The sequence below is a fragment of the Anser cygnoides genome, chromosome 19, assembly GCF_040182565.1.
Source record: "Anser cygnoides isolate HZ-2024a breed goose chromosome 19, Taihu_goose_T2T_genome, whole genome shotgun sequence".
In the NCBI taxonomy this organism is placed as follows: Eukaryota; Metazoa; Chordata; class Aves; order Anseriformes; family Anatidae; genus Anser; species Anser cygnoides.
In genome coordinates this window covers 1,796,968-1,809,417 of record NC_089891.1, presented here as the reverse complement: position 1 = coordinate 1,809,417, position 12,450 = coordinate 1,796,968, and the positions used below count along the sequence as shown (strand labels likewise).

Below are 12,450 nucleotides of genomic sequence, written 5' to 3'. Positions count from 1 at the left end.
CACAAAATCCACCCAGCCTCCCAGGAGCAATAAGGCATTTATACTTCATGCAGCAAAGAGGAGATCTGGACTTCCGTCTGCATCTTGAGCTTCGAGCTGTTAATTTAGCTCTCCCTTCAATTAATGTTTTGTCCCTTTACCCCAGTGACCCCCTACAGATCTGGGTAGCAACTGCTAGGACACACAGGACGAATGCCCCCTCCTCAGGAGCTTTGCTGATCCCCAGGCTGTTGCCTTCATCCTCACCTGGGCAGGCTCCGTCCTCTTGCTTGCTCCTTCCCGTGCCAACCACACTCCCCCCTCACACCTCACGAGAGGTGTCTGCAAAGCAAACCCATGGACCTGAGACCCTCACCCAGGGCACGTGGCCAGCACTGAGCAAACCTGCAGCTCCAGTCCCCTCATCCTCCCCCCGCTGTCCCAGCCTGGTGGCCCCCCAAGGCCACAGCATCCCCCATCACACACCTGATACCGCAGCCTTTCCTCTCCAGCGTCAGCTATGAAACACCACACGTGAGACCACAGCAGCAAGGTGAAAGTCCCTTGGGATATTTCGCTTTAATTAAATTGAATATTCACGTTATAAATGGCCAGCTTGGAATCCCATTACATTTGTGATCTCAGTGACTTCTTATCCTATTAACGCTTCACTGACTTACTCCTCGGTTGTGAGACATGGAGGACAGAACCCCCTGCTCCATTTCCTGCGCTGTTTGGTGCTTCGAGTCCTCCTTTCACATCCCTACGGGCAGCGAGCCTGGCCAAGCAGCCTCTGGCTGCCCAGCAGAGCTGTTTGCAGCTGAGGCCATCCCAGGTGCCTCCTCCAGCCTGGGCAGCGCCCAGCACCAGACCTGCAGGCTGGAGCCAGACAGGGAATGGGGATGTCCTTCGGGTTGCTCTGTGATTTCTTCCTTGCAAGCCCTGCCATTTGTTTCCTTTTCCAACTGCTGCTAATCCTCGAGCAGCAGCTTGAGATGAGCTGCTTCTGCCCACTGCAGCTGAATCAATAGAGCTTTCAGCCTCGTGCCAAGCCAGGGCTGAAAAAAATAGCAGCGCACCGCTCAGTGGGATGAATGGCTGAAGAATGAACGGAGGTTTGCTGGGTCCGGTGCCAGACCATGCACCTCCAACACCCCATTCACAACCTGGCACCAGCCGGCCGGGGATGGACGCTTCTGCACTGCCCAGGAAATGCAGCCTGGGGCGAAAGGACATGTGTTCCTCGAGTACCCATCACCCAGCTGTGCCAGGCCTTGGGGCTCTCCAGGCACTGGCCCACCTGGATCACATCCTGGAGGGAGCCCAACCTCTCAGCTCAATCAGGTCACTTGAATGTCTTGGGCCCTGGGTGCCCCAGGCTATATCTGCAGGCAGAAATGCTGAAGTGGCACTGTTTTAAGGGAGTTCAGCCAGAGGTGGCCAGGAGGTTAAATAATTCTGCATGGGGAGTCAGATCTGGGCCCTGAGCACAGTCCCCACAGCTCCAGCTTCATGGTCCCTGACTGCACCGACCACATCTCCCTTTTATCTGACCGTCTGGGCTCCTGACGGTCTGCAGCAGCAGGATCTGTTATCCTCCCCCCTTTTGCTGGGTGTCTTGATGTTATCCAGAGCTCCCAGCATCTCTGGCTATCGCCTCTGCCCCGCTGCAACTCTGCTGAATGCAACATCTGAGATGATGGAAAGTTGTTCAGGCTGCGTTGATACCCACCATCCTAATTCATTGCAAAATATTGTAGAGTTTGCTGTACCTCTTTTCCACACTGTCCTCCTCAAACTTCATTGCCAGGAATCTCCCACTGCTTTAACGGGCCTGATCCATGGGAGAGGGTGGGAACACTCCGTGGAGGCGGATCGTGGCACCAGCTGAACTTTGCTCCCCAGATTAGAGGACTTGGAGGGATTGTGACAGCCCGTGGCTTCAGCATGTCGCACATCCTGAAAGTCCAAACTGATCTTAAGAAGTGGGCAAAACAGGAGGAGCAGAGCATGTTCGCTCTATCAGTGCTAAACAGTGGTCTGCAGCAAACTCTGCCTTGGCTCTAAGCTGCTGGGAGGTGGAGACAAACCTGGAGAAGGGTCTCTGTTTGCATGCCCCATTCATGGGACTCTTCTCTAGAATTCCCTGGGAGCTGTTGGTGGAAGTGTGGCACAGAGTTAGAGAAACCTACGGGTTTACACAAGCTTCTTCTCATTAGCAGTTATTGGAGATTATCAGACCCTGGCTATCTGTCAAATACATTGCAAATTCTCTCAGAGCACCCCTGCTGGCTTTTCTGCCTCCCATGGCATTGGAAGAGCAACCTGGCTGCCTCAGCTTTACGGTGGAGATGCAGACTGCAAAGAGGACCTCAGTGGGGTCTCCTCTGCTGTGTTCCTCTTCTGCTTCTGGTCAGCACCAAGCTATGTCCTGCCCACACTTGGGGGTGCTGAGTCCTCACCCCACCACAGGAGTCAGGGCACCCGAGCCTTAGCTTGCTGAGCTGGGGGCCTGGCCAGAGGTGCAGACCTGATGGGGGCTGCTGTGGGATCCAGGATGGATCAGCTCTTTGGAAAAAGCAGACTCCTGTCCAGAGTTAGGAGCTGGTTGATGTTGTGGACCCATTTATGTCAACCCAGGTTTTGCTGTCCAGAAAGAGATCAGTTCTTCAGACTGAGAATTAACATTTCAAACTTCTCTTCTAAGGCCTGCTGAAAACATGAAATTAAAGCAAAAACCATGCAGAAAGGATCCTCGCTTTCCTTGGTGAATTGCCTCAGAGCACACATTTATTAAGGCAGAAATACAAAGTGGTGGAGACAAAGAACTTGCTTGCTTGCTTGTAGTCCAGTTCTGGGCTCATGGAAGAGCCAAGGCTCAGTTTTTGGGTGGCTCTGGCAGAGAACATCAGCGTGACTGGAGAGAAGCTACAAAACAACTTAGTCCCTGTAGGCCTGGGGGAACAGCCTTGCTTAAACACCTTCTGCCAAGGGGAGCTAAAAAATTCTGCTTGTGGTGCTGCTCCTCAGCTTGACCCTGTAGAGGAATAAATACGTGTGAACGCCACACCCCAAGCCAGAAGTGAGCTCTAGTTACAGCCGTGTCTTGGCCAGCTGTCATAATAGAGCCACACGTGGGAACTGCAGGCCATGGACGTCACATCTGCTCTGCTCTGGTGATGTGCGTTGTCCATTCTGGTGGCCTCCTCTGATACAAAGCGGTGTGGCACCGCGTTGTCCCGCTGCTCCTCTCCTTGGCTCTGGATGAGCGGCCTTGGGCCCACCATTGTGTAGGTGCGGAGTGCCGACTGCAGGCAGCAGCGCTCACCCCAGCTTTCGCTCCCGCGGCGGGGCCGGCTGGTTCCTCTCCACCCAGGCACCCTGCTGGAGCAGCCGGGCACCAGCCATGCTCCGAGGAGCACTGCTTTCCCCATGCGTGGCGGTGCTCGGCTGCTGTGCAGGATGCAGAGCGCTCCGACCTGCTGTGCCGGGCTAGGCCGCAACATCCCGCTCTCCTCTTTTTGGGATTCCTTGGGTGAAATGCAAAGTTCGCTTACACACTGGGCACCGGTACAGTGTGTTCTGCCTGTAGGGAAGAGACTGTCTGGGGTAATTTCCTCTAGGAGGGTACAAAAGCACGTTTCTTTTTATGGCTAATCAGCGGAGGAGGGTGGAGGGGAGGGAGCCTTCCTGGGAAGGCCATGGGCTGCCCTCAGCGGTTGAAGAAGAAGGACTTGAGGCTCTGCAGGAACTGTGACTTCTGTCTCTGCTTCTGCTTCTTCCGGATGATGGGGATCCAGACTAGGCCACAAACGAGGAGCATCAGTCCCATGGACAGAAAAGCCGGGCCACACATTTTGTAAACGTTTTTGTTCTTGATTTGGATGCAAGACAGGCTGGTGATGACCATCCCAAAGAGGAAGACGGCTGCTCCGACAGACACGACAATGACGGGCTTGTGGTATATTTCCCACTTGCTCCGGGACGCGCTGGTCCAGACGGACTCGCTCCGGGAGCTGATGCAGAGGGTGCTGGCCGTGTTGCTGGTCAGCAGCTCCTTGGACTGAGGGGACTTCTCGCTCCCATCAGGGCTCTTGGGGGGATTTTCCATGGTGACAGGGTCAGAGGAGGAGACCTGAGATGGAAAGAAGAAAGAGCAGTGCAGGACTACTGCTGGAGGATGGACTGAGTGCTTTCCATCAAGTCGTTAATCAGTAGCATGGCCTCTGGCCAAGTCAAATGGAAGTGGAGAACACTTTGGGAGTTGCTGCAGTGGGAGGAGAGCACCACACCTATCTGAGCAGTGAAAATGAGGAATAGACAACTGATACCTGCAGGTAGGCAGGACTGAGGGTACCTGCAGGAGTCCTACTGCCCACCCATGGACCCCAGGACAGATTATGTCCGTTCCCCAGCTTCCAGCTCCCACAGAGACGCAGTGGTGGGATGATGGTATCCCTGGAACTCTTTTCCCTCCCAGATCCCCACTTACATTTCAGCGCCTTGTGGCATGGTCATCTGGAGGAGAGGAGGCTCTGGGGAGTCCTTATTGCACCTTTTCAATGTATAAAGGGGACTTACAGAAAAGACAGAGAAAGGCTTTTTACCAGGGCCTGTAGTGGCAGGACAAGGGGAAATAATTTTAAACTTGAAAGAGGGCAGATTTGGACAGGGAATAAGGAAGAAATTTTTCACCATGAAAAATGTGCCGTGGCACAGGCTGCCCAGAGAAGCTGTGGATGCCAGATCCCTGGAGGTGTTCAAATTCAGATTGGATGGGGCTTTGGGCAACCTGGTCTGGCTGGAGGTGTCCCTGAACATGCCAGGGGTTTGGAATTAGGTGATTTTAAGGTCCCTTCCAACCAAAAGCACCCTGTGATTCCATGATCTCTTCCCCTTGCAGGTGGAGAAACTGAGGCAGGGGTGCACCACATCGGGACCACGCAGCGGAAACCTGGAGGCACCTTCCTGGGGGCTGAGCTCCTGCTTTAGACCCCTGGAGTTGGCTGCTCCTCACTGCCACATCCAGCTCGGACCTGTCAGCCCTGTGCCCTCAGCACAGAAGCATTTCCTTGTTAAGTGCCCAGGAAGGGAGGCAGGGAAGCTCCCATCACACAGTACGTATTCTCCCAGCTCTGAGAGGGCTCACAGCTCGCACTGAAACGCTGAGCTTTGCGGTGGTGGGGTCAGAGATGTGGCTGCCTCAGGGACCCTGCCTCTGCATTGTTTTTTCACCTACTCGAGTAGGAAATGTATTTTCCCAGAAACAGCATGCCTTTAGCACACAGAAACCATTATGGTAAAATGGAAATGCTGTGCATTATGTTAACCAGCATTTCCTCGGGGCTCTGCAGAGGAAAACAGGGCATGAAGCTGGCTGGGGAGTGCTCACGGCCTGTGGGACCCTGCACACTGCTGAGCAGCCCTGCAGGGATGAACCCACCAAGCTCAGCTCTTCCTGGGCACCATGTGAGCCTTGAGCCTGGCACTGATCCAGAGCAGCTCATCTAAAACCCTGCTCAGGCCCTTGTTTGGCACAGCAGGCTGGGTGTTTGCCTGCCCATCAGACAGCTCACAAGAAGATGCACAACATGGGTTACGCCAGCCTGGGTTTGCATCCTGCTTTGGCTCCAGCGAGGTGTAGAGGAGATGAACACAGAGCCCGGCGCCTGCAGCTCATTTCCCGCTGCTGCTGAGCAATGCCAGGGCTTGCAGCTTGTCACTGCAGCTGCACGGAGCTGCAAAGCTGCTCCAGAGGCACAGTCGTAAGGAAATCCATCCCTACCTGGGCCATGCTGGGCCCAGTGCCCACCTAGGGATACCAGTGGCTGGGTGCCAGCCAGCACCTCCCTTGTTCTTTCACCCAGGTCGCCTGCCCAGGTTTCTGGTTTATTCTGATGCAATTTTTCAGTTTATCCCCCTGCCAAAGCACCGGAGCACTGTTGCAGAAATGCAGCCCTGGTGGTACCAATGCATTTTGTGCTATTTCAGGTTTGCCCAACTTGGGCCAACAAACAAACAAACAGACAAGACAATCACAGTGGGCACTGTTTGCATCCCTCCCATCTGCAGCTTTCCCCCTTCTCTATCGAACCAGGAGTGGCAGGGGCACAGCAGAAGACACACATCCCGATATATCAGCTACAGCGCTCCATCAGGGGTGACCAAGCACTTGATGAGTCTGGCCACAGTAGCAAGCCCTGGTTTCCCCACTTCTCCTCCTTTTGAGCTGCTGATACTCTCTGCAAGCTGGTGCAAAGTCTTACCATAGATGTCACTTTGATAGTTACTACCATGTTAGATGCAACATGCACGAGGAGCGGCTGAGGGAGCTGGGATTGTTCAGCCTAGAGAAGAGGAGGCTCAGGGGCGACCTCATCGCTCTCTATAGGTACCTTAAAGGAGGCTGTAGCGAGGTAGGGGTTGGTTTATTCTCCCACGTGCCTGGTGACAGGACGGGGGGGAATGGGCTAAAGTTGTGCCAGGGGAGGTTTAGGTTGGATATTAGGAAGAACTTCTTTACTGAAAGGGTTGTTAGGCATTGGAATGGCCTGCCCAGGGAAGTGGTTCAGTCACCATCCCTGGAGGTCTTTAAGAGACGTTTAGATGTTGAACTTAGTGATATGGTTTAGTGGAGGACTTGTTAGTGTTAGATCAGAGGTTGGACTAGGTGATCTTGGAGGTCTCCCAACCTAGACGATTCTGTGATATGCTCCTCTGTCAGCTTCTGTGATGCAGCTCACTTCACACTCCTATAAGCTGAGGGTCTGAGCTGCCACAGGGTCCCAAGACAAAAATACTGAGAGCAATGGGGCACATCTTCCTGCAGTGTCCTGGGGACAAAGCAAGGCAGGTTCTGCATGGACCAAAACATGGCCAGGAGTCAGCCCAGCCCTCCGAAAACATCCCCAGCTGCAGTTCTGCAGAGACATGCCCAGATCCTCTGTAACTGTTTGGCTGGAGTGCACAGCCTGTGCACCAGCCTCCTTGCTTTTCTAATTCAAAGCTGAGCTTTGGCAAGGCTCTTCTTGACATTTCATCCTAGGCAGCCATGGCATTTCTTGTCTTTCTTCTAGCATCTATCGTGGAGAGGTTTTATGATCAAGGCACAGTACAATTTTAATTTGGCTTTGTAGCTGGAAATTTGCTCTCTCCCCTGGAGCGGTGCCCACGTCTCTTATCTCAGCAGCCTAATGCAGCCTGCCCTGCCCAGCTTCCAGGCACCCTGCTCCCCACTTTCCCCTATGCTGCCGCCCTGCCTCTGCCTCTACACTGAGCTCTGCAGAGAGCCTTCCTCTCCGCTTTGCAGAGTGTTAATGTCGGGCTCCTGCAAAAACCATCTTCTTCCTTCCTGTCTTGCATTTGCACTAGAGTGGATTTTTCCCTTTTATTTTCTGGTGTAACCATTCGTCTCACCACAATTCCCAGATGCTGATTGTTTTTCTAGCACTTCCCAGCAGAGAGTGATTTTTTGATCACACTTTTCTCCACGTTTGGTCTTTTTCCTCTAATTTAGGTACTCTGCTTCATATTTTTGTTTGTGCTTTTGCATGAGGCTCTACATATTTCCCCCCCGTTATCTAGGGAAGGATTTCACTCCCTGCAAGTAGCTGAGAATTTGTTACCAGCTCTGCATGTGTCTGCAGCTCTTGGGAGAGCTAATGTGATTTCAGCTCCTGCTCTGCCCATGCTCCATCCCTAATTCATCACAGATGTGCTCATACTTGAAGATGCAATGCTTGTACTGAGCAGCCAGGCAGCATAATGCTATCAGGTTTCCCCCACATTTTTAATAATTATTGTTGTAAGGAGAGCATCAGCAGATGACCAGTTGCTGGCTTGAAAATGCCTCCAGAGCACGTATCAGATATCATGTCTGGTGTTGTGCTGCTGCCTCTGAAGCCTTGGGAAGCTGTTGGTGGCGGAGCTAAAGAAGGACAAACCTCGTTTGATGTTTCTCCTCATTTTGCTTTTCCAGTGCTTTGTGTGCAGATGTTCGGTGTTTGAGCAGGGGGCTCAGATGGAGCACACCTGCTGGTGGTGCTGAGGACCTGAGTGCCAAAGCAGTGCAAGAGGTGCTTGGGCACATCCTGGACTTTGTGGGCATCTCACGGTGGTGCTGGGGAGGGAGCCTGTGACTGAGCAGGGCACCCCAGCCCTCTGTCCCCCGTTTCTCAGCCCACCCATCTGTGGAGGGGCCTCCGCACCCACCAGCGCCCAGCAGTGACAGCTCTCATCTGGGTGGCTAAAGCAAGGAGCCACACGGGGACCCGCCTGGGGACCACCGATACACTCGGGAGGAGCACGTTGGGCTCACGGGCAATCCGTCCCTCTCAAACGAGTGCCACCAGCCTCACACAGCCAGAGGCAGGAGGTGGCCTCACGAAATGCTGAGATGGATACCCAAGAGCTTTGATGAACCATCTCATTACAGGTGATTTAATTTGCCTGCTAGTCTGTGTTCTTACAGGGGCAGCAGTCAGGTCTGTCTGCAGTCATGGGGACCAGAAATCCTTTACATGCCTCGAAGTCTGAGACCAGCACAAAAGTCCCCAGGCTCTGGGGGCCCAAACAACCTGCAGATGTGGCCGGAGTTGTGCTATACCCGGTGACACAGCCCGGTCTGAAGGCCCTGCTCCTGTCCATGGGCTTGTGCCCTCCTGGCAATACAAGGGCTGGATTTACTTCTCCAAATCTTCAGCCTGGCCATCTCCTTTTTCTATGGGGAGGCAGCTGTGATTCTCTGGGAGCTTTCTACATGCTCCTCTTATCTCCTTGCAGCACCCAGCTTCTGCCACTTTGCACAGCCGAGAACACCACAGCTTCCCCAGCTGGGACAGGAACCACCTCATCCAGGTGCCCACCTCCACCTGGCCTGTCCTCTTGGGCAGCCTCTTGGCACCCCCAGGTGGAGCTGATCTCCATCCCAGGGCTAAGCGAGAGCCGGGAGCACCGGTGGTGTGGGTGAGCGTGGCGCTGCCTGGGACTGGGGGTGATGCTGCCGTGTGCAGGGCAGTGCTGAGGGGATTTTGCAAACCAACTGCCAAATTTTGTTGTAAATCCAAGTTTCTGTGTGGATATATTTTGCCTTCCTCTTTTGTCAGGATGCCTCCCCAAAGAAGGTGTCCCACCCCACCGCTGGTGGCGCCAGTACCACAGCTGGGTTTGGGTGAATGGTAGCTCTGGTCAGAGGGAAATCATCCGAACACAGATGTGCTCATCCTTCTCTTGCCCATCCCTGACCCAGCGATCTGAAGTCCAGATACGGCCACACCAAAGATACGGGCTGTCCCACCGAGAGGCTCCCTCAGACCCTCGCACTGTCCCACGGCTCTCTGGGGTTTCCCTTGCCTTGGGGAAATGGTATCAACAGGTCCTCTGCTGAGCCTAGGGGTGAGACCCAATGGGTTCATTTGTCCTTCAGCCAGAAGAGGTCTCCTGCCTGCCTCCCCAGTGGGTGGCCAGCAAAGTCCTCACTGGTGGGTCATAAGTGGGAGGAAGCCATAGGGGAACTGATGAAAACTGGGAAAGGTTTTTTGGGCATAGCTTTTCCTGATGCTCTGGGGTACCTCTGTCCGACTCTTCACTAAGTCCTGCTCTACCCTCAGTACAGGCCCCCCAGATGACAGCCGTGGGTCCGTGTTTGCCAGGAGAAGGGACTAGCTGTGTTAGGGAACCCAAGTGGGATGGAGGGGTGGGGGGCAAGGAGGGTGCTGGACCGACGGGCACGTGCATGCTCTTTGCAGAAACTTGGTGTTGAGATGCCTTGCCCAGGCCAAATTTAATTCAGAGTGGCTATCAATCAGGTCCAGAGTTAATCAGAGCAAGGTGCATATCCAGTGAGCCAGCGTGCCCAAGTTCCCCTAAAAATGAGGAAGGTGGGCACTGCGGGACCCCCATGGCCGGGGATCCTAGAGGAGCACTCAGCAGAGGGGACAGGAGGGTGTTGGGTGGGACAGGGGACCCCAGGGGAGGGACCGAGCGCCCACTCACCATGCTGTGCCTCGGTGGTCCCGGCCGGTTGCACCAAGCATCCCCCGAGTGCGCAGGTGGGAACCCAGCTGCCAGGGGGCACGCAGGGAGCGGTAACGAGGGACGGATCCTGCTGGGCTGAGCCGGCTCTGCGCAGGGAGAGGAAGGAGCTGTGTCAGCACAAAGCACAGTGCTAGAGCCCCGTCCTCTCTCCTGCCATCCCCACGACCCCACTGGGGCTGGTGCTGGCCACGTGGGCACCGTCCCTGTGGAGAGGCGAGCTCTGCTCTGAGGCCAGGGCTGGAGAAATAAGGCGAGGTGTCAGGGGACTGCACGCTGCCTACGAGCCCCGCCGCATCCTGGATGTAAACTGAGCCGGAGCCAGCGTCCATTTGCTGGTGTAGTGGAGCTGGGTTGGGCCCAGCCTCCAGCATCCCTTGGGAGCAGCTTTTCAGCATCACCCAGGGTTTGGATGGTCCCACCAACACTCTCAGGCTCTCGATGAGTGAAGAGCATCTGCAAGCCCTGTTTCAGGACTCAGCAAGAGGATGACCCCAGCCTTGCTGCGCTGCATCCCCTCGCCCTTTCCACCACCCCCAGAACCAAGCCCATGGAAATCCGCCCTACTTACGTGGCTGCCCACCGCACCGGCGGTGGGACAGGCTGCAGCTGAAGGTCCTCCTCTCCTAACCCATGCTCACTTCCAGCTCTGCAGCCCTCCGGATGTTGTCTATCAGGCTCTGTTGAGTGTAATGAGCATATCCCAGCTCTGATGAGCTCACCAGCCCATCAGGATATCGTTTAACTCTTTGTTTCCCTGCCTTGGGCTCCTGCGAGGCCGACTTCTCGGCAGCTTGCCTGGCAGGGCTTGATGAAAGGCCGTGGCTTGGAGGCAATCCAGCGGCGTGGCAGGAGGAGCAGGGTGGGTTGGGGGCTAGAACAGGGCTGGGGTTTGCTGACTTGGAGTTTGGTCATCAGCAAGTCCCTGAAGCCTCTCCAGGCTGTGATTTCTGCAGTTCCCATGCAGGGGGTGGTAGCCAGCATCTGCAAAACACTTCGGGGCTCTTGTTGAGACGTTTGATGGATGCAAGATATTAGCAGCTAGCTATAAATTAACATCCTGAGCCCATTACAAGGAGGGGGATGGAACGCAAATCCACAGCCACACTTTAAAACCCTCTTACATCAGTGTACTTGCTGCAGGGAAGGGATCCAGACCGACACAGACATTGCTGGTGGCCAGGACTGGGCTCCAGCATCGGTGGCCAACCCCAAGGGCTGCTCGTTGGCTCAGTGCAGTAGCAGCACCCAGAGCTGCACTAGGGTCACGGGCAGGGAGCAGGAGGGTGGGATGGCTGAGCAGTCATGGAGATGTCATGGGGATGGACAGACCCTGTGCAGGCAGTGGGATGGGTGCAGGGCATCCCAGGGCAGCGCATGGGGCTGGAAGGGGAGGAGGAGGGTCCAGAGGGACTGTGCAGGTAGGAAAGCATCTCACTGGGGCATGGGGAGCTCTGGCAGGAAAATCAGGGAGTTTGTGTGAAGATGAGGTCCCTCAGCTTGGCTCTGAGCAGACCTTTGGCCAGGGGTGGTTGGGCATGGGCCAGATTTGGACCTTTTCAACAAGGAGCAGTGGGCTCACAGGCTGGGGCAGGGGCAGAAGCAGAGAGAGACAGAGGTGGGACAAGCTCAACATCCTAGTCTGTGCTCTGCTAGGGCTGTCCTCACCTCCTGATGGGGGACGGGTGTGTTAGCTGAGCACAAGGGCCAAGCCCCGGGGAATGGGGTGGCTCCAGTGCATTTTGATTTGAGAAGCAGCAGCAAGAGGAGCCGGGTATCTTGAGGGTGTCAGGGGATAAAACGTTTCTCTGTAATTGGGAGAAATGGGTGGGTTTGGGTTTTCTAATCCAGGTCCACGGGAGCAGATTATTTAGTTTAAAGTAGCAGTTGGGGAAAAAAAAACAGAGGTGGAAAGGCTTCACTCCAGCACGACCTGGATGATTTCATGAGCTGCTTCTGCCCCATCCCCAGGCTGAAGGGAGCTGGTGCTGCCCCCGGGGATCACCCAGCCTCACCCAGCTCCCATCAGGGCCCCCCTTTCCTTTTGCCCCCCAGACTTGCCCCATGCTGCCCGCAGGACCGGCCCGTGGGGACAGAGCAGGCAGGGGCTTGGGCACGGGCTCTGGGCAGAGATGCCTTTTGAGCCCCCCCTTCACGCCAAGGCAGCTTGCCCAAGGCACGGGGGTGTCCCTCAGGGCCGGGCTGTGCCCCGTGGGCTGGGTGAGCGGGGTGCCCCCACGTTTGTCCCTCCTGCAGCTGCAGCGGTTGCAGATCAGCCGGGGGGGGGGCTGTTCCCCCGATCCCGCAGCCCAGCCGGGCCCCCCGTGGGCTGTCCTGGCCGCTGGCCCCCGCCGCAGCCTCCTCCGTGGGTGCCTGCTGCCCCCTCGCGGGGCCGCGGGGCCACGGGCCCGGCTGTCCCCGAGCTGTCCCCGAGCTGTC

At 55.6% G+C, this 12,450-nt stretch overlaps 1 protein-coding gene across 2 annotated transcripts; it reads right to left on the bottom strand.

Moving 5' to 3' along the window:
• Positions 1-528: 528 nt before the first annotated feature.
• PIRT (phosphoinositide interacting regulator of transient receptor potential channels) lies at positions 529-10,878 on the bottom strand. Of its 2 annotated transcripts, none has more exons than XM_066980238.1 (3): positions 10,583-10,878; positions 9,973-10,251; positions 529-4,114 (listed from the first exon to the last, which is right to left on the bottom strand). In XM_066980238.1, the coding sequence occupies exons 2-3, from the start codon at positions 9,973-9,975 to the stop codon at positions 3,692-3,694; spliced, it is 426 nt and encodes a 141-aa protein (XP_066836339.1). In that variant the 5' UTR covers positions 9,976-10,251; positions 10,583-10,878; the 3' UTR covers positions 529-3,691. The 2 variants fall into 2 exon arrangements, with proteins under 2 accessions (XP_066836339.1, XP_013054920.1); XM_013199466.3 differs by having other exon boundaries at positions 9,973-10,100.
• Positions 10,879-12,450: the final 1,572 nt, after the last annotated feature.